The following is a 21,810-nucleotide window of genomic DNA, read 5'->3' as shown; positions in this document are numbered from 1 at the left end:
ATTCTTGAATACTTTTATTATTATTATTAAAGCTCTGAAGCTCTTATTTCCGCTATTGCTCACTAGAGATCTGTAAACCTCAAACAATGCAAAATTCCAAAGATATGAACTTTTACACTAATTTGAGAAGCTTACTAATGTTAAGATGATGAACAATATACTACTTTAGGATATTACAAAAGAAAATGCACAGAGCAACCATCTCTAATTTTTTGTGATGTTTTCCATGAAATATTTTATTAATTTATTAATTCTGCCCACCTCCTACCATAAAACAAAAGGTACATCCTCAAAGCTAAGTATACAAAGTATACAAAGATTATATTTAAAGTAGTCAAGGTATATTTCTAAGTCCTATTTTTCTTGTGCAGCATAATAACTGTATGGATATGTATACATATATTGTATTTAACATATACTTTAACATATTTAACATGTAATGGTTTACCTTGCCATCTAGAGGAAGTAGAGGAAAGGAGGGGAAAAGTTGGAACAGAAGGTTCTGCAAGGGTCAATATACCCATGTATATATCTTTTAAATAAAAAGCTATAATAAAAAATTTTAAAAATAAAGTAGTCAAGGTGATGATGCCTTCCACCTCAAGATAACTGCTTTAGAAAAGAATTTATAATTCAGACAAACATGAGAAGACTCATTTGAATTGTGATGTCAGTTAATCCAAGAAAACAACATGATCAATGACCATAATGATGTAAATGGAAAGAATATAGGCCAACTGAGTGCTGTATAATTGTCATAACCAAACCCAGACTCAGAGATGAGAAATGCAGCTCTCCTTTCAGAGATAAAGGCACTCAACAGTGTGAAACATCAAATATCCCATCATGATTTATAGTTTGGTTAGTTTTGATGAATATTTTTTTCTTTTTGCTTTTTTACTCTTGGTTACAAAGAATTGCTGTCAGGGGTGAGGGAAAAAAACATCCAGAAATGAAGGTGACATAAAAAAAAAAAAAAAAAAAAAGAAGAGAATCTACAGTTTGTCATTAAGATCTTATTTCCTTGTGAAAAATGGGGAAATCCCCCCCCCCCCCCCGAATGAAATCCTTTTCAAAATTAATCAAATATAAATCTTCCCTCCTAACATCCTCAGAGAAATTTGTCTGTTTCCTCTATTGGAAGCATTTTTCCCATTTGGCAAAAATTCAGTATGATTTCATTAGGAGTGTATGACTATCTGAAATAATACTGTTTATACCAGGATTTCTATATATATATATATATGTGTGTGTGTGTAGAAAGGGCTTAAACACAAATCTGCATATGTGTTGATAATAAACATAGATTCCTCTACACACACACACACACACACACACACACACACACACACACACTCTCTCTCTCTCTCTCTCTCTCTCTCTCTCTCCAAATTCTGTTGCCATTAGTGCACCAAAGTCAAGGAGTAGGACTCCTTGGAAAGAAATGTTTAGAATGAACAAGTCCATATATACCAACATCTCCTGATTCTATTTAATTTTTCCCAAATGAATCAGAAGAAAACAAAAACAGGAAGGACAGTTCTGATCATTTGAAGTTACAAGTATATAAGTATATGTACAATGTTTTGACATTTATCCTAGGAAAAGTAGTATCTTGCTAATTAAAATGTACTTTCATCTATAGTCCATCTGAAACACTGGGCTTATACTTCAGGAAAAAACTGAAACGACATGTCCAGGTCCAACTCAAGATAAACAGATGAAGTGTAGAGATCATTTTGCCCTGATGAACACAGGATACCGAAGGACTGTCCAACTTAGAAGTCTCCAATAAAACTTGCTGGGACTAGACATGGATATATCTGCCTAAACTCCACTTTTATCCAGATGGGTAAGCCTTGATAATCTTCACATCATCAACAGGACGGTCCTGGGCATTTGTCTCTACCATGCCCACTCGATTCACCATCCCTATGCCTTGACACACACGGCCAAAAATGGTATGTTTCCCATCAAGCCACTGAGTAGGGGCCAAGGTCACAAAAAACTGGCTGCCATTGGTGTCTGGCCCTGCATTGGCCATTGCAAGAATTCCAGCTCCTAAAAGAGAGAAAAAAAGATAGGAAAAGTATCAATGAATCTCAGAACTTCACAATGGAATTTTAAAAATCCCAGAAGTCATAGTTTTAATTCTGGTCTTCCTTACATTTTGCTTAGATTTGCTGCAACTTTCTTATACCAATAAAACTTTTTATCGCATTTTGCAGGGAGACCTTTTTTTTTTTTTTTTAATTAAAGCTTTTTATTTTCAAAACATATGCATGAATAATTTTTTAAGATTAACTCTTGCAAAACCTTGTGTTTCAATTTTCCTCTTCTCCTTGCAGGGAGATCTTAAACTACCTTTCTTCTTTTTTCTTCTGGGGCTCCAGCTCATCCTCATTTTCAGAAGAGTAAGTACTTATCAGGCAAATACATTCAAATTTGCTTTCATGGGACCTTTTGCCTTCTCTCAAGATGATTAACATGTTATCCAGCTTCCCCTTTCCACCATCTTACTTCAGCTCTTTATATTACTTAGCAGGCCATGAGGAAATGTGTTTTCTCACACCTGCCAATTTTCCTTTAGTGGCACCAGGGCTGAGCAACTGCCAGGCAAACTGAGAGTAATCTCCCAGTCATCTAAAATGACGGCCAAAGGAAAAGCTTTTTAAAATTTAAAATCCACTTCCCAGTCCGGCTTCTCTGGTCAGATTATACACACCTGTGAATTTCAATTCAGGGTGAAGTTCATCTTCAAACTGTTTGCCATAGATAGATGCACCACCTCTGCCTGCCCAGGAAGAGAACAAATGAATTAACTATATAGCCTCACCACAGGAAAGGGAAGATCCAGGGTCAAAAGACCTTCACTCAAAAGGAAAGAAAAAATTAATGACCTGTGCAGTCCAAGCTTCTCCTTATAACTCCCCAAGACTTATTTAAAAGTATACAGTCCAGCAGAGAAAAGAACCAAACAGCTTTATAACACATATAAATCAGAGAAGCCACAGTGGATTCACTGAATACCATTTCTTGTTAATGAACATCATTATTAACAGCTTGGATGGTGGAATAAAAAAAGAGCCTCATCAGAGGGCTCAAGCCAAAAAAGAAATAGGCACAGAAGCAAGCAACAACAGAGAAGATAAGAATAAGCATGTCCTTTGAGTTAAGGTCAAATAAGATCAAATAAAATGTAGTTAATACAAGACAGCTAACAACATCAGCTAACATGACCACTGAAAAACTTTTGCCAAATGGTTGCTGAACACAATGGAATAACTATTGTACAAATTTACGTGGTGTTTATCCTTCAAGAGCTTATAATAACTTATAGAAACTTCAGTAAATATAAAAATAATAAAAAAGCATCTAAGGGTCCCAGAGGACTATGATCCATATAAGAGCACAGCTGGCTGCTTTTAATCAGAATGATACTGTAGCATGAAGAAATATATGATATAAAGGAACCACAAGGATGCTGTATGTACTACATGATATATACTTGGTGTGGTTTAACTTATTATATCCAGCTTTGACCTTCAATTCCATTACATTACAATATAAAAGCTATTTTACTTTTTAGAACAAGCAGGATTTGCAACAGCAAAGACAACTTTGAGAGATTTTCTGAACAATATTCCCCAAGACTTATGATGAAACGCTACCCAACTTGACAAAGAGAGAGAGAGAGAATAGATGCGGGGTACCAAATGAGACATTTAAAATTAATTTTTAAAAAGAAAGTACAAAATACTAAAACAAGCAGGATTTGCAGCAATACATCTGAAAAATAAATGATTCCAACAATATCCTTATTACTCCCATTGAGGGGTGAGGAAAATCAAGATTGAAAAGTCAAGGGGCAAGGTTGAAAAAATAAGGAAAATCAATTCTAAAAGTTCACTGTAAAAAAAAAAAAAAAAAAAGTTTGTTCAAAAATAAATAGTATCAAAAATCAAGTCAAGAGTAATATTTAACTTGGTATGTCTTTTTTTTTTAAGAAATGTTAAGTGTCTGATGTCAAATTTAAACTCAGGTTCTCCTGACTCTAGGGCTGATACTCTATCCATTGCACCACCTAGCTGCCCCTGTATAATTCTATTTTAACATGGCAACAAATAGAAATAAATTCTTTAGCAAGTCAATCAGCCAAAAACATTTATTGTGTGCTTAATGCTTCACTTGTTCAAGCATTTCAGTCATGCCCAACTTTGTGGCCGTATTTAAGTTTTTTTTTCCTTCTCCAGCTCATTTTACAGCTAAGAAAATTGAAGCAAACAGGATTAAATGACTCGTCCAGGATCACACAGCTAGTAAATGTCTGAGGCTACATTTGAACTCAGGAAGAGAGTCCTCCTGACTTCAGGCCTGGCACTCTATCGTGTGCTACCTAGCTGCCCATATAGCCTTATACAGGTCCTTTAAGAAAACACCATCTATTGGTACTATGCTTTCCCTAAAAAAATTTTTTTGTTAAAGAATTAAGTGGAAAGGGGAAGGATCTTATTTCTTCCTGGCCCCAGGTCACTCACAATTCATTTAGGCTTCAAAGAATCTTCTGGAGAAATAAGCATCTCAGGCGCTTTTCTCTCTTAACCCTCCTGCAAAAATCTCTTCTTCTCTTCTGGCTGTTAACTGACTGACCTCCACCTTAACCCCACTTCTGTGAAAGAGCCCCAAATCCTCTCTTCTCCTCTTCCCAAGAAGAGCCCATCCAAGGTCTTACGCCTCAAGAAATGATATGGCTGCTTAACCACTTGGATAAGTAGGAAATCATCTTTCTAGTAAGACAATAGATTTCCAAGCCCTTATTTGCCTGCAAATTCAATGCATCTTAAGTTCCTCTAGGTCACATCATTTGTCCTCCCACTAACATATCCTCCAGACATCTGACCTGCCCCTGGCCTTTTCTATCTGCCTTACTACAGTTCCCTCAGGATTTCCAGGTCTTTCCTTTAAGCCTGAAACTAAACTAACTTATTTTTTGGATAATTTGATAAATGATATCTTCTCCAATTAGAGCACATATTCTTGAGAATAGGGGCTGATCCATTTTTTTGTTTGTTAGAGAGGGGAGGATTAATTTTTTTAAAGCAGTCTTTTATTTTTTACATTATGAGTTCCAAATTCTCTCCTTCCCTCCCATCCCTATACCTCCCACTAAGAAGACAAGCAAAATGGCATAACTCATATATGTAAAATTATACAAAACAAATTTCTTTTATTAGCCATATCATAAGTATGTGTGTGTGAGAAAGAGACAGAGAGAGACAAACAGACAGACAAGGGGAGGACGGGAACAAAAAAACTTATATTCAAATTTGTATTCAGAGTTCATCAATCTCTCTCTTGCAACAGACAGCATTTTTAAAAATTTCATCTGCAATTGTCTGATCACCATATTGATCAGATCAGAGTAGTCAAGTTTTTCAAAGTTGATCATCATTAAAATATTGCTATCAGTGTGAAAATTATATCCCATTTCTCACTTCACTTTGTATCAGGTCTTTCAAGGTTTTCTCCTAAAACCACCACCTCTCATCATTTCTTATAGCATGACAGTATTCAATCATATGACACAACTACTTTAGCCCTTCCCAAACTAATGAGCATCCCCTAAATTTCCAATTATTTATCACTAAAAAAGAGTAACTATCAATGTGTTTATACATATAGGTACTTTTCCTTTTATCTCTCTGGGTTACAGATCCAGGAACAGTATATCAAAGGATATACCTAGTTTTATAGCCTTTTTGGCATAGTTTCAAATTGTTCTCTAAAATGACCAAACAAGTTTAAAACTCAACAGTTTATTAGGGTACCTAATTTCCCTCAAACCCTCCAGCATTTGTCATTACTGAAAGGTCTTAGGTAGTATTCTAGGATTCTTTTAATTTGCATTTTCTAAATTGGCAATTTAGAGCATTTTTTCACATGACTATATATAGCTTTCTATTTCTAAAAGCTATCTGTTCATATCCTTGGGTCATATATCAATTGAGAAATGGGTCTAATTTTAAAAATTTGATTCAATTTCCTATATATTTGATAAATAAAAGAAACTTGCTATAAAACTTTTACTTACTTCATTGTCTATGGTACATTTTAGTAAAATGTTTCCCTGATTATCTTTTTTAATTGTCTTTTACTTTCATTTTATGGGAGAATCAACACAATTATCTTCCCTGTCTTTTTTATTTTAATTGAAACTTAATAGATTCTGTTTTATTTTAACTCTGTATGTCTTTCTGTTTCAAGTGTCTCTCTTTCTTATAAACAACATATTGTTGGAATCCAGTTTCTAATCCATTCTGCTAGTTGCGTCTATTTTATGAGTGAGTTCATTCTAGACAAGATTCAGTTATTATTTCAGTGTATTTCCCTCTTTCCAATTTTTTTTAATGTTTATCCTTTTTTGAATCTTGTCTATCCCCAAAAGTCTGTTTTGCTTTTCATCCCTGCCTCCCTTACTCCATTCTCACTTGTATTTACCCCTTCTCTGTATGGCTCTTATCCCCTTTCTCTCCTATTTTTCTACTGAGTCAAATGGATTTCTATACCCACGCGAGTATGTGTGTATTTTCCTTTTTGAGCCAATTTCAATGAGAACTGCTGCCACTTCATTTTTCCCTTCCATTATAATAAAGTTCTTCCTTGTATCCTTGCTTTATATGAGAAAAATTTCCCAATTCTACCTCTGCCTTCCCCCTTCATCCAGTGTTATACTCTCATAATTTCTTTTTCTTTAACCAGGAAGGGCTTCTGCTCTCCTGTAGCCACAAGCACTGGTACTCCTCTCTGCCTCAATATTACAACAAGGGCCTCTACTCTCTTAAAATAACCACAGGCATTCCTCTTTGCCCTAGAACTGTGACCCAGAATTGCTTATGGGCAATAGTATTGCCAATCAAAACTAGCTTGTATTCAGGGCCTGCACAGAGTCCCTGTAATCTCTTTTTGACCAGTTATCTGACCCTCTGTCTCTATGTTAAGAGCTCCCAAAGCTGCTATTGCCCCCTTCAAGAAAAACAGCAGCACTCCCCACATACATATGATGCAGACAGGCTTTTATCCCAGTGTCACAGACCTTTCCTGATGTCTTTTAAATCAAAATTCAGAGGCATTATTTTAAAGCTATTTGGAAGGGAATATTGGAATAGTTCAGTTGGGTTGCTGCCTCTATCCTCCATCTTGGCTTTACCTGAACCACTTTTCTACTTAAATCCTAGCACTTAGCATAGACCTTGGCATATAATAAGTGTCTAATAAAGACTTTTTCATTCATTACCAATTTTAGCCCAATGACTCTTTTACCTTGCATTAGACATTAACAAAAACAAAGAATCCTTCCAATTTTCCAGGTCACATAAGTAGATTCCACCCTGACAAAGAAGTGTTACATCTGAACCCTAGTTATCTGTTTTCCTAACTCTACTACAGACAGACACTATTTCCAGAGGTCCTTTGTATTCATTTCTCTTTCCTTTCCTCCCTTTCCCCACATCCTCAAGACTATAATAGTCTATTTCTAGGATTTATTTATGTGGAAAAAGAAGCATAAACACAAATTCAGATATAATGCACAAAGGAAAAAAAATTTACATAAAAGAAACTCTACCTAGATCCAGACTAGGTATCTATCACCAAAGTTCTCTGAGACTGGCACTCATTATTTCCTTCTGAAGTAGGAATGGCACCACTGCACTGACCTCCTTCCTGTCCCCAGATTAAAACATGGCATCTTCCTTTTTAGCACTAATGTGCCTACGCTCAGTCCAGAGAACCTAGCAATTTAGGTTTTTTTAATCTATTCTTCCAGGATCTCAGGAAGTCTCCTGATGAGTTTGGATGGCAGATTTTGGATACTCCATCCATAATACTATGATACCAACTTAGATGATTGTCTATCCCTGACTATGACATTAAAGAGCAAAAAATAAAAACTGGTATTTCAAATAAGCTGCCCTCAAAGTTCAAAGAAATTGCCCCATTCTTTACACAGCTCATTCATTTCCAAAGTTTCAACTATTATCTCTCTAGTGACAAATTTGAAATTTGTATCTACAGGCTACTTTGAAGATATCAGCTTCCCACAATACAGCTCCCTTTAAGTGCTATGTTTGGTGGAATAGCAGCACAAAAACTAAAATTAGCCTATCTGTAAACCAGCTCCATGATCCCACCTCCATATTTTCCTATATCAATCACTTAGTTCCTATACTCTTCCCTATACTCATCATACACAACCAGTCACTATACTAGTCCATTCTATCCTTTTTTCCACAAGCCAACTTGAATCTTCCTCTCTATTTTCACGGCTCCCCCTCTTCCTTGCCTCTAGTTTCTTCTTATTCCCCATCCCTAATTCACTGCACATAACATTGCCAAATTAATCTTCCTAAAACATTTCTTTCATCATACTACTTCCTGGTCTCTAAAGGGCTGAAACTATGAGTTTATGCACAGGAGTCAGACAACCGAGTACTAAAGGCTAATTACCAATTGGACAATACTCTATAAGCATATGCTTGGAAAATGGCCCTTCCCACTATTCTGTGCTGGCTTGATCTTTTGGTGTATACAGAGAATTGCAGGAGGGATTAGGGGGTGGAGTAAGACTAGTCAGAGACACTTTTGCCAGTAGAGGAGGAGAAGGAAGGTTCATGGAGATTCTGTGTCCATTCCCTTCACTTCTACCCCTAACGACCAAGAATAAAGACCAAGGACTTTTGCTTATCCTGACTCTGGATAATTCTAAGGTATCTAGGGTGCTAAATTTGTCTTCACACTGGTCCAGAAACCAAAATAGCCTCCAAGCTCAAATCCAAAATTCTTAGTCTGAAAGTCAAAGACTTCCATTAACTTCAATCTTATCTACCAAAAATAACACCAATTGCTGCAGTTGAATTGACCTTAATGTTCCTTATACATGTCATGGTCTCTTCTGCTTTGGATCCTGCTCTTATCTTGGCCTTCTGTTAATCCAAATTTTATCATTTCTTTACAGCTCAATTACTCCATGAAGCCTTTACAAGCTCCTAGTACAATCTTTCCCTTACTAAAAATTCCTTGAAATCGCATAAGTTTAACCTATATTGGATTGCTTATTGTCTGTGGAGAAAGGGGGAAAAAAAAGAGGAAGAAAAATTTGGAACACAAAGTTTTGCAAAGATGAATATTGAAAACTCTTTGCATGTATATGGAAAAATTAAATACTATTTTAAAAAAACAACTACAAACTTCTTTAACTCTCTTTTTAATAGAGTCTATGAAATTATATATATATATATATATATATATTTTTTTTTTTAGTATGTCTCAGCTCTACAAGTAGATTAAATTCCCTAAAGGAAGGAACCGTGGCATCCATTTCTTCCTAGAAAAGTGCCCATGACTCACTCTGTTACAGAATTTTAAGGTTTACAAACATTTTTAAACATTTGTGACGCTGTTGGTTATTATAAAAGTATTTTAATACCCATTTTACAGATAAGGAAGCTGGGGCCCAGAGGTAAAGTGACTTGCCTCTGGTTAAACAATTACTAGGTGTCAGTGCTAATCCAAATTTCTTGATTTCAAGTCTCATGCCCTTTCTATTACAACATGGTGTTTCTGTACTTAATAAATTATATTCATTCAACAAACAAATTTAAGGATGAATAACTTGTAAAAAAGACTGGATGGAAGTTTATTGAAACATTAAAAGTGACATTTTAAAAGTTACCTGTCTAGAAGTGGCTAATTGAAATTGTTTAATGAGCTATACTCCATAAAAGAACAAACATAGAGAAAGGAATAAAGATTCCAGGACTAGCCTTAAAGAATGGAAATAAGTAAGGGTCAGAATGAGTTGGAGGTAAATCAACAGAAACAAATAAGTATTCAGAAAGATAGGAAAAGATTTCTATTTTATCGCCATTAAATGCTTTTTTGATGGTTTTAGACAGTGATTAGTAAGATCAGATGTGAAACAAAGATACCCACTATCATTAATAGTACTCACTATCGCATTGGAAATCCTACCCATACTAAGATGATAGGAAAAAATAATGATGAATGTTGGAGGGGATGTGAGAAAACTGGGACACTGATGCATTGTTGGAGTTGTGGACAGAGCCAACCATTCTGGAGAGTAATCTGGAATTATGCCCAAAAAGTTATCAAATTGTGCATACCCTTTGATCCAGCAGTGCTACTACTGGGCTTATATCCCAAAGAAACACCAAAGAAGGGAAAGGGACCTGTATGTGCCAAAATGTTTGTGGCAGCCCTTTTTGTACTGGCTAGAAACTGGAAGATTAATGGCTGTCCATCAATTGGAGAATGGTTGGGTAAATTATGTTATATGAAGGTTATGGAATATTATTGCTCTGTAAGAAATGACCAGCAGGAGGACTGCCAAAACAAACCCAGGATCTATATAAACAAAATTATTTTAAAAAACAAGCAAACAAAAAAATCTTTTTATACAAGAAAAATAAATTTAAATAATTAGAGAAATATTCATTGTTCATGGGTAGGTAGGGCTAATATGATCAAAATGACAATTTTACCTAAATGAATATATATGTTCAACACCATCCCAATTGAATTACCAACTTTTTATAAATTATGGTATATGAATGTTATGGAATATTATTGTTCTGTAAGAAACAACCAGCAGGATGATTTCAGAGAGACCTGGAGAGACTTCCATGAACTGATGTTAAGTGAAACGAGCAGAACCAGGAGATCATTATACACAGCAACAACAAGACTATACAATGATCATTTCTGATGGACGTGGCTCTCTTCAATAATGAGATGAGATTCAAACCAGTTCCACTTGTTCAGTGATGAAGAGAGACATCTACACCCAGGAAGAAAACCATGGGAACAGAGTGTGGACCACAACATAGCATTCTCATCTCTGTTATTTGCTTGTTGCTTGCATTTTTATTTCTCAGTTTTTCTTTTTCTTTCTTCTTATTTGATTTTTCTTGTGCAGCAAGACAACTATAAATATGTATACATTACTGAATTTAACGTGTATTTTAACATATTTAATATATATTGAACTACCTGCCAGCTAGGGGAGGGGATGGGAGGGAAGGAGGTGAGAATTTGGAACAAAAGGCTTTGCAAGGGTCAATGTTGAAAAAATTACCTATGCATATGGGTATTATTATTATATGAATTATATGAAATTTTTAAAAATAGCAAAATTCATTTAGAAAAACAAAAAGTCAAAAATATCAAAGGAAAGAATGAAAAAAAAAAAAAAAAAGTAAAGAGGTTTAGCAGTACCAGACCTTAAACTATGTTATAAGGCCATAATTATTTTTTTAAAAATAAAAGCTTTTATTTTCAAAATACATACAAAGATAGTTTTCAGCATTCACCCTTGCAAAACCTTGTGTTTCAAATTTTTCTCTCTCCATTCCCCCAACTCCCCTCCCTTAGAAGTAATCCTAGGTTAAACATATGCAATTCTTTTATACATATCTACACATTTATCATGCTGCACAAGAAAAATCGGATTAAAAGGGGGGGAAATGAGAAAGAAAAAAACAAGCAAGCAAATAAAAAAGGTGAAAATACTATGTCATGATTCACATTCAGTCCCCACAATCCTCTCTCTGGGTACAGATGGTTCTTTCTATCACAAGTCTATTGGAATTGTTCTGAATCACCTCATTGTTGAAAAGAGCCAAGTCTATCACAGTTGATCATCACATAATCTTCTTGTTGACATGTACAATGTTCTCTTGGATCTACTCACTTCACTTAGCATCAGTTCATGTAAGTCTCTCCTTTCTCAAATCATCCTGTTCATCATTTCTTATATTACAATAATATTCCAAAACACACATATACCACAACTTATTAAGCCATTCTCCAAACGATAGGCATCCACTTAGTTTCCTGTTCCTTGCTACTACAAAAAGGGCTGTTACAAACATTTTTGCACATATGGGTTTTCCCTTTTTTATGGTTTTTCTGAGATATGGTGCCAGTAGAAACACTGCTGGATCAAAGGGTATGCACAGTTTTATAACCCTTTGGGCATAATTCTAAATTGCTCTCCAGAATAATTGAGTCAGTTCACAACTCCATCAACAATGTATGCAAAAATGTCCTAGTTTTCCCACATCCCCTCCAACATTTATCATTATCTTTTCCTGTCATCCTGAGTGTAGTAGTACCTCAGTTGTCTTAATTTGCATTTCTCTAATCAATAGTGATTTAGAGCATTTTTTCATATGACTAGAAATGGCTTTCATTTCTTCATCTGAAAATTATCTGTTCATATCCTTTGATCATTTATCAATTAGAGAATGACTTGTATTCTTATAAATTTGAGCCAATTCTTTATATATTCTAGATATGAGGCCTTTATCAGAATCTTTGAATATAAATTTTTCCCTCAGTTTTCTGCTTTCCTTCTAAGCTTGGCTGCATTGATTTTGATTTATTTTGTACAAAACCTTTTTAATTTAATATAATGAATATCGTACATTTTGCATTTCATAATGTTCTCTAGTTCTTTTTTGGCCATAAATTCCTTCCTTCTCCACGGATTTGAGAGGCAGACTACCCTTTGTTCTTCTAATTTGTTTATAGTATCAGCCTTTAAGTCTAAATCATGAACTTATTTCCACCTTATCTTGGTAAAGGGTGTTAGGTATTGGTCAATATCTAGTTGCTACTATACTATTTTTAAGGCAGTAATTATCAAAATATCTAGTACTGGCTAAGAAATAGAAAGGTATATCAATAGAATAAAATAGACACAATTTACAGCAGCAAATAAACATAATAATTTGGTATTTGACAAAAATAAAAAGTGAAGATTTTGGGATAAAAATTCATTATTTGGTAAAAAAAAAATTGTTGGGAAAACTGAAGAGCAGCATGGCACAAACTAGATTTAGACTAATATCAACACCATTTATCAAGACAAGGTCAAAATAGATAGCTGACCTAATTTTAAAGAGATTTTACAAGAAAATTAGAAAAACATGAAATGGGATGTGAATAAGTTGAGACACTAATCCATTATTATTGTTGTGGAGTTTTAATGTGAACTGATCCAACCATTCTGGAGAGCCATCTGGAATTATTAAAGTTATTAAACAACTTATATCCTTTGATCCAGCAATACCACTACTAGGTCTATTTTTATAGATGATTGGGGAAAAAAATCTGTATGTTCTAAAATATTTAAAGCAACTCTCTTTGTGGCAGCAAAGAATTCGAAATTGCAGAGAAATCCATCAATTGAGGAATGGCTGAATAAGTTGTGGAATGATTATGACAGAATACTACTGTGCTACAACAAATAGTGGGGTTTTTCCCCCCTTTTGGTCTGATTTTTCTTGAATAGCATGATGACTGTGGATATATGTTTAAAAGAATTGTACATATTTAATCTAAAAAAAAAGTGGTGATCATGAAGAGGGATAAAAATAAAATGTTTACCTGTAAAAGAAGAGATTATTTATCATAGCTGACACAGAAGCCTTATAAATCATCAATGTTTGTTTTTTCAAGAAGAGAGTTGGGAGGCAACAGATATGGCAAGTACCAAATGATATTATAAAAATAAAATTGATATTTCAGCAAAGAGAAAATAACTAAAAAAAAAAAAAAAAGAAATGATGAGCTCAATGATTTGAGAAAACATGTAAAGATTTGCATGAAATAATGAAGATGAAAATGAGCAGAACTAAGAAAATATTGTATAGAGTAATATCAATACTGTTTTAAGAAATGACTTTGAATGATTAAGGCATCTGACTATTGTAATATCCAAATGAATTATAAAGGGCATATGAATGCACTATCTACATCTAGAGAAATAACTGATAAATAGAAAATAATCATCTTTTTTATTGTACCATGTTATGGAAATACATGTTTTATTCCATAAATTTAAAATAAAAAAAATTTTTTTAAAGGATAAAGATAGATTTGAAAAAGACTAGCCAAGGGGCATTTAGGTGGCACGTGGATAGAGCACTACCCCTGAAGTCAGGAGGACCTGAGTTCAAATCAAAAGACTCATTTCAGATATTCCACCCAACCAAAACCAAAAATATTTTTGTGACCAGAATCAAGACAAGCATTTGTATACTCTAGATAAGTTTCTATGTGCTGCTGGGTATTAGAAGCTTTTTGTAGTCACTATAATACATGTGAGTTATCACAAAATAAATACCTTAAATGCTGTGGGAAATGGAATTTTCTGGCACTAAAAATATATGCATTAATAACAAGAAAATTGAAATGTTCCTCATTGTGCTCTTCCTTGTTTTGACTTAGATAACTACTTATTTGGCTTACTTTTAGTTCTGTTCAGCATGGTCTATTAAATTTTTGAAGAGGTTTGGAAATAATATGTAGACTTTTATTGATGGCACTGGTGAGCAATTTTGATTCTAGTCCAAGTCAGCTTGACAGGAAAGCCTTGGTTCTCTCTTCATCCCTTTCACATTGAGTATCTTTACTTTTTCCCTCCTTGTTCTTGCTCTTCAGTTTTAAAATATATTTGTTTTCCCTTTGTAGGGGACTTAAAAAAAATCTTTACCTATCTTATTTTTCATTTACCTTAGCCTGTTCTACTGTTATCCTCTTCCTGACAAGTCTGCTCACAGTTCTACTAGAACATTTTTCTCAGAAGCCAGTGATTTTCTTTAGCTAACACCAAATCATCTTTTCTCAGTTTTTATACCTTGTCATTTCTCTTTATTGCTCTAGCCTTCTTCCTTTAAATTCTCTTCTCCCTTAAGAGTCTTGGCTAGCCTTTTTCATTTGGTTAATTTTTTTTTTTTTGCTGAGGCAATTGGGGGTAACTGACTTGCCCAGGGTCACACAACTAGGAAGTGATAAGTGTCTTTAAGTCAAATTTGAACTCAGGTCCTCCTGACTTCAGGGCTGGTGCTCTATCTACTGTACCACCTAGCTGCCCCTAAAGTAATTAATTTTAAGACACAGGGGAACATCAGCCACAGAAACAACAAAATCTCTGAAGAAATGGAATGTGACAAGATTAATTTTGGCCATACCTGTTCCTGTAGGATCACCACCTTGGACCATGAAGTCTTTGATGATCCTATGAAACTTGGTGCCATTGTAGTAACCACGTCGAGCCAACTCTGCAAAGTTCTTACAGGTCTTAGGAGCGTGTTTCCAATACAATTCCAGCACAACTGTCCCCATGCTACAAGATAGAAGGACAGCAAGAGTCAAGACTATGACTACTGCAGTTCTAATTCATACCTAGCATGCTGACAATGCCTGGGAGGAAATTACTAGTGGATTTCATACTTGGCAAAAGAATGGTTTCAATTTCCACTAACACAAAAAAGCATACTTCACTTTGGCAAAGCAAACAGCTAAAACATCAAACAAGAGGTGATTCACAATTCTGATATATACACATATAACATGATTTCTTCTCTAAAGATTCAAAAGCATGTATATACATGCTTACTTTTGAGCCCACATATTTTACATATATAAATGTATGTATATATAAAATTAACTGTAATCCAAGTAATTAAACTATTTAATTAGCTACATCTTCTTCTGGTACTCAAATCATAAGAGTGATCAATGAAAGTTTCATGGAGAATTGGTTTTGTACTGGATTTTGAAAGTAGAATTCAGGTAAGAAGATAACCCAGAAGAGAGGATCATGGATTTCCAAAGGTCAAACCAGTTGAATCCAAGCTTTAGGAGGTTCAATCAAACTCAAAATTTTTCAAGTATGGTTCTAGTGGCAAACTCAAGACTCAACCCCATTATACAAGAACATCACTAGGCTGATCACAAGATAATGAATTCCTTGGTCATGGTGGTTCATTAAAAACAGAAGAACACAGAATAGCTCCATCACTTTATTGAATGTCCTGCCTCTATAAGGATAATAGAAAATGGGTCAAAAGTACTAAGAACCAGTTTCTAAGACCACCTATAAACATCAAGTTAACTGCTGATACTCTAAATGTAAAATGCTTGTCCATTAATGAAATGTATTTATTATTATAGCAACTGAACAACATAAGATCAAAATTTGTATTAGATGAAAAAGCAGAATAAAAGTGCAGATAAATAAAAGGTTAGTCTAAGAGCCCCTAGGAGAGGCAAATTAAAGGACAGATTTGGTTTTATCATACTCTGAATTTCCAAGACTGATTCAGACAAGCTATTGATGCTAAAAAATAAATAAATAAAATAAAAATGGGTATTTCATAGAATCATAGATTTAGAGCCAGTAGGGTCTTCCTGATTTAATCTTGTCCAATTGGACTAGAGCCTAGAGAAGAAAATAAAATCAACTGCTCTATTAAAAAAAAAAAATTAAATATTGTAAAGCAATAAACACAGTGATAAGGGGAAAAAAGCCCAGAAACTATTTCAGTTGACAAATGTTTAATCTTTTTTGCAAAGTGAAGATATAACAATAAACAAAAGCAACTACAAATTCACTTGCAAAACTTGTCAGAGCAGTAAAATGTTAAATTACCAGCAGTATTACCTCACTAAATGTGAAGAGTAGCAGAAGGGAAAATCATCTATAAGAAACTTGATGTTTCCACAAGAAACCAAGTATATTTCTAGGTGTGAGAGGTTACAACATACAAAAAAAGTTTCTATAAATAATTTAAGCAATCACTAATGACAGAACTATCCACATTTGGACTCATGCATTCAGTTCCAAATGAAAGGAAGTCCACACAGAAACTTCTCTTCATCATCACAGATCCCTAGAGGATAGAGGCCCCCAAAAATATTTATGGTAGCAAAATTTCACTTTCAGATCTCCTAATTCCACTGATTTGAGTCATTATCTCCTGAAGCAAAAATTTCCCCTTTTCTTAATATCTCTTCCCATTCTCTCATCCCCATCCTTTCAGTACCTTCTGGATCTTTCATCCACTACCTGCTTTTTAACAAACTCCACTTTTTTGTGGTTACAGAATCTAGTTCTCTCCAGAATATACTGAATACCTGCCACATTCTCCAAGGATGATTGCTCAAAGGCATACTCCTTATTCCCCAATGTCACTTCCAGACTAATATCATTATTCAGGATCTTTTCCTCCTTTGAGATTCATTTCATTCTTCTCTATCATCTAGTCTAAATCCTCACTGTTGTGATCTACTGAACTTCTTTCAACTCTCCCTTTTTTCTAACATAATTCAGAATCTATTAAATGGAGAAAAAAAAAAAAACACCCTGGTTTTCAGATCCATTTATTTCAACATTTATAATCTAAAGCTTCACTTTTCCTCAGTCATCAAAAGGGAAGATCATGTCTATGACTTTATCATTATCCATCACTATTCTTCTATGATTCTGAGCTCGAGAAATTATCATCTGCTGTCCTTCATTCTCACCACATACTTCCATACCCTCATCCCTGTTCACCTACTGCCTATTCACCCAGGCTGGCATCCCCCATTATAGCTTCATTTTTTTCTTTTCACCATAAAGCTAACCAGTTTAACTCTACCCCAACATCACACTCAGGCAATGCCCATTCCTTTCCTTGCAACTTTTCCATGCCCACTCCATAGTTCCTGAATATCAGCAGTTTCCACCATGCCTAAACAGTCCACAACAAATTCATGATAACAAATTTCAACTAGGTCTTTCCAGCTGCTCATGAAAATTTAAACTCTTCCTCGACTGAATCTCAATGCAAATCTAACCAGTAGCTGTTAAGAAACCTTTTCATCTTTCTTTTTAAGTCCCTTATTCCTTTGCCAATCTTCATGTCTTTGCCTCCTATTTTACAGACAAAAAAGAGGCTGTCCACAGGGAAATTCTTCTTCTTCCTTACTGCATACTTCAAAATCTCTCCATATCTTTACTTATCCTCTCCCTCCTTTACACCTCTTTCTAAGATGTACCTATTCAAACCCTTCTACCTATGCCCTGAAGTCCAGAAGTCCAAAAAACCCCTGAATCTTTTTCATCTTCAATCTCTAGCTACTGTGTTCCTCTCCCATTCCCATTGAGATCTATAACTGATTTACATATAAAGATGCTCTTTTTCACTGCCAGACTCCTTAAAAAAAAAAAAAAAATCTAGATTTGATATCCCTTCCCTCCACTGCCTCCTTTCTCATTAATTTCTCAACCCTTTGCAATCTGGCTTTTGATTTCACCATTAGACAGAAACACTGTAAAATAAAAAGTGAAACTAAAAAATATCTAATTTTTTCCAATTCCAAGTGTGTATTATTATCTGATAAAATTCCTATAAATATAACCACAGATCAAAAATCTTTTGACCTTGTATACAAAGTAGTATAAAATTAGCAAAACACCTGCATAAAGGGTGTGTCACTGCGGTGAGGAACGTCCTAGGCAATCCAAATGAGAATTTCAGATGGCAAGGTCTCCCCCAGCTCCAGGTTAAAAGTGACATTATGTTCAAAGTTTCATACTAGACACTCCTCAGATAGAATAAACATTTCAAAGCAATCTAATAATCCACAAAAGAAAAAAAGACTGCCTATTGTCTAAACCGGGCATGTCAGATTCATGTTAATTTTTGATTTTCTAAGTCAATATGCAACTAGAGCTCGGTTTGAATTTGAAACCACCAGTCTAAAACGTGTCATAAAGTTGGACACATGGTCTGTAGAGTTAGCACACCATCACAACATTTATCTCAGACGACCACTGCAAATGGACGTTAAGCCAAGTCCAGAACCGTCTATTTAACACTAGCAGTCTTTTTTGGTTTGTTTATTTTTAATATACATTGCTTTGTGAATCATGTTGGGAAAGAAAAATCAGAACAAAGGGGAAAAACCATGGGAGAGGGGAAAAAGAACCAGAAAAAAGTGAACAAACATGTGTTGATTTACATTCAGTCTCCATAGTTCTTTTTCTGGTGCAGATGACGTTTTCTATCCAAAGTCTATGGGATTCCCTTGGAAGCACTAGCAGCTGATCGTGGAACGCTGCAATCTACAAAGAACGAAGTTGTGGGGACTTAAAGGATACCACAAAGCCACATGACACGAACAGGCTGCAGCATGTTACCGATAAAGAAAAGATGCGAAAGGCATCGTGAAGGGACCGTGTAGGAACTGATAGAGGCCAGTCACCCTGGTAATTAACAAGGCATAACCAAGGTCAGCCCGTGTGATGCACTGGCGCCCACAAAGTGTGAGAGGACTTAGAGGGAAGCCTCCCGTATACCTGAAACAATCACCTTTCCAAGAGTTGCAGAACACAGACAGAATGATCCATGAAGCTCGGACTACAGATAGATCGCGTTCCTGCTGCTCCGGCCTCCCCCTCCCCACACCCACAAAGAGCACAGTAGACGCACCTCGTTTACAATGCTAATGTGGCTTCCACGCAGAGATCACAAACTAGCACTGACAGCAAAGAGTTTACAAAGAAATCAATTTCTTTGTGATCAGAGTTACATGCACAATCCACCTGGTGCCATTCAAGCAAGAAATCTAGTCTCATTTGCCTTGTTCTTTCCACATACATCCAACCTACGTTTAGGGTGTGATGCTTTCATTACACGGCTGTTACAGTGAGGCGGAAACCTCCTACTCCCCCGATCGCACACCTCGCGGAGTGGGGGCCCACGGAAGCGGTCCTGAACTGCCATCCTTCAGATGGCGCTATGGAGGGTCTCGAATGCCACCGTAGGAGGTCTGTAACTTTGGGGGCAGTGGGCGAGTCACTTTAGATTTTTAAGGAAGGGAATGACCTGTCTTTTATCGACTTCAGTTCCCCGGACGTGGGGGGAAGCTGCGGGGAATGCAGAAGCCAGCGAACCGGGGAGAGACACGTCCGGCCCCGTTCAGTTCTCGTGGTCCACTCCACACGTGCGCAGAGACAAACAGACAGACACACACACACACCCTCACCTGGTCTCCAGAAACACGTTGGGGGGCTGCCACGAATCAGGCGGCACCGCGGCCATGGTAAAGCCCGCTTAGCCTCTACTTCCGGCAGGAAGCCTATGGGGGACTCGCCGCCAAAGAGCACACTTCCGGCTTCCACGGTTACAGGACCCGGTACGGAGAGGAAGAGGCGTGATCCTATATAAATTACGCTTGTTACCAAGGCCCAGAATTGCTTCCCTGCTCTTTTAGTGCTCTGATTGGTTCAAGTGGGCTTAGGGGGTGGGAATCTTTTAAGAAATATGCCTAATGGTTACTCTTCCTATCAGTCAGTCATTCTGCCCAATGGCTCATCAGCTTTCCTTTCTCTTCCCCTCCCACCTCCTCCTTCCTTAACGTCCTCCTGCCCCACCCCGTGGAGAGGCAGTTGACGGACTAATGCCGTCGGGGGTCTTTATCTTACATTTTCATTTCCTGCTTTCTAGTCTGTTTATTCTTTCCTTCGGTAAATTTCTCCTACTCAGCTGTTTTTAATCTTCATATCCCCCGAGCCTCGCACAGTGCCTAGGGTAGTAAAAGCTCAGAGTGTATTTCATTGAATTGAATTAAAGCCCGAAGAAAGAAAAAGGGAAGGGAACAGAAAGGAAGAAAAAAACAAAAAGGGGAAAAGGAGACTCGGGAAAGGACAGGAGTCAAGAAAGAGAGGAGAGAGAAGAGAAATAAGATGGCGAGAGGAAAATAAATAAAGATGAGCCTGGGAAAGAGATGAGGGGGTGGGGCAAGGGAGGAGAGCAGACAAGAAGGTAAGGACAGAGAGGAGGGAAAGTGTCGAGGTGGAGAAGGCCAAAAAGAGGACTGAAGGAAGAAAGGACAACGGGGGAGGGGCGTCGGCGTCCGGACGCGGCGGGAAGGCTTCTGAAAGGGCTGAGCTAGCAAGAAAGAAATACAGAGAAACTGATTGTTTCATGAATGGGACAGAGAGAGGCGAACCTCTCGTGGTCTGCCAGCCAGTTAAAGGCGGGGGTCTGCGCAGATAGATTTAACGAACACGTTCCAGGCCTACGCGGTTCGGTCTAAACTGCCAGTGCCCCTTTCTCCCTACCTATCCAGATGCTCTGAGCAGATGTACATTAGATAGACAAAGGGAAGGACAAAAATAGAAAGTGCTCTGCAAAGTGCAGGGTGCGGGCAATGCAGAAATCACGGAAAATGTAAGAACAGCGTTTCTGGATCAGACCGTCAGATCCGGCCCAATCTATCTAATGGACGCTAAGGCAATGACAGAAAGGCAATTCTCAGTCTCAAACATCAAACAGCGAGGTTGGCGCAATGCAAAAACCGTCTGTTCTGGAGCAGCTAGCTCATGGTGTTGACATGTAAATAACTGTAATGCATATAGATAATGTCAGTTTATAAAGCAAGGAACATGTCAAGATCCTAATTTTCTGTTTGTAACAAATATCTTCTAGTCTCACTCTCCTGGATACCCCATAGGAGGAGATATCTTCAAAGCTATTAGCAGAAGACATTTGGTATAAGTTCCTCTTTCTGTTAGCTACCAGTGACCAGCACCCCATTCCGTTTAACTAATTAACATCAAATAGTTTTTACAGAAGGATATTTGCTTCAAACACATGCACGGAAGTATAAACATTTACTCCCAACACTTTCTTGTATATTACCTGTGGCGCTGGGAAAGGGAGGTTCAAATTCAACAGTTTCTATACAGCATCAATCCTATCAGTCTTACATACAAAATGGTCTGTATCCCAAGATAAAGGAGGGAAAGGGACCCACATGTGCAAAAATACCTATAGCGGCTGTTTTTGTGGTGGCAAAGAACTGGAAAGTGAGTAGATGCCCAACAACTGGGAAATGGCTGAATAAGTTACAGAATATAAAAGTAATGGAATATTACTGTTCTTTAAAAAGTGA

The 21,810-nt window shown here is 36.5% G+C and overlaps 1 protein-coding gene across 1 annotated transcript; it reads right to left on the bottom strand.

Moving 5' to 3' along the window:
* Positions 1-1,470: 1,470 nt before the first annotated feature.
* Positions 1,471-20,861, bottom strand: PPIL1 (peptidylprolyl isomerase like 1). Its single transcript, XM_074311090.1, has 5 exons — positions 20,339-20,861; positions 19,900-20,073; positions 15,054-15,208; positions 2,726-2,794; positions 1,471-2,061 (listed from the first exon to the last, which is right to left on the bottom strand). Exons 2-5 carry the CDS (start codon positions 19,953-19,955, stop codon positions 1,841-1,843), a joined length of 501 nt encoding a protein of 166 aa, XP_074167191.1. The 5' UTR covers positions 19,956-20,073; positions 20,339-20,861; the 3' UTR covers positions 1,471-1,840.
* Positions 20,862-21,810: the final 949 nt, after the last annotated feature.

This window comes from Sminthopsis crassicaudata, chromosome 4 (genome assembly GCF_048593235.1).
Source record: "Sminthopsis crassicaudata isolate SCR6 chromosome 4, ASM4859323v1, whole genome shotgun sequence".
In the NCBI taxonomy this organism is placed as follows: Eukaryota; Metazoa; Chordata; class Mammalia; order Dasyuromorphia; family Dasyuridae; genus Sminthopsis; species Sminthopsis crassicaudata.
Note: the sequence above shows the minus strand (reverse complement) of the source record. Positions and strands in the feature narration are given on the sequence as shown.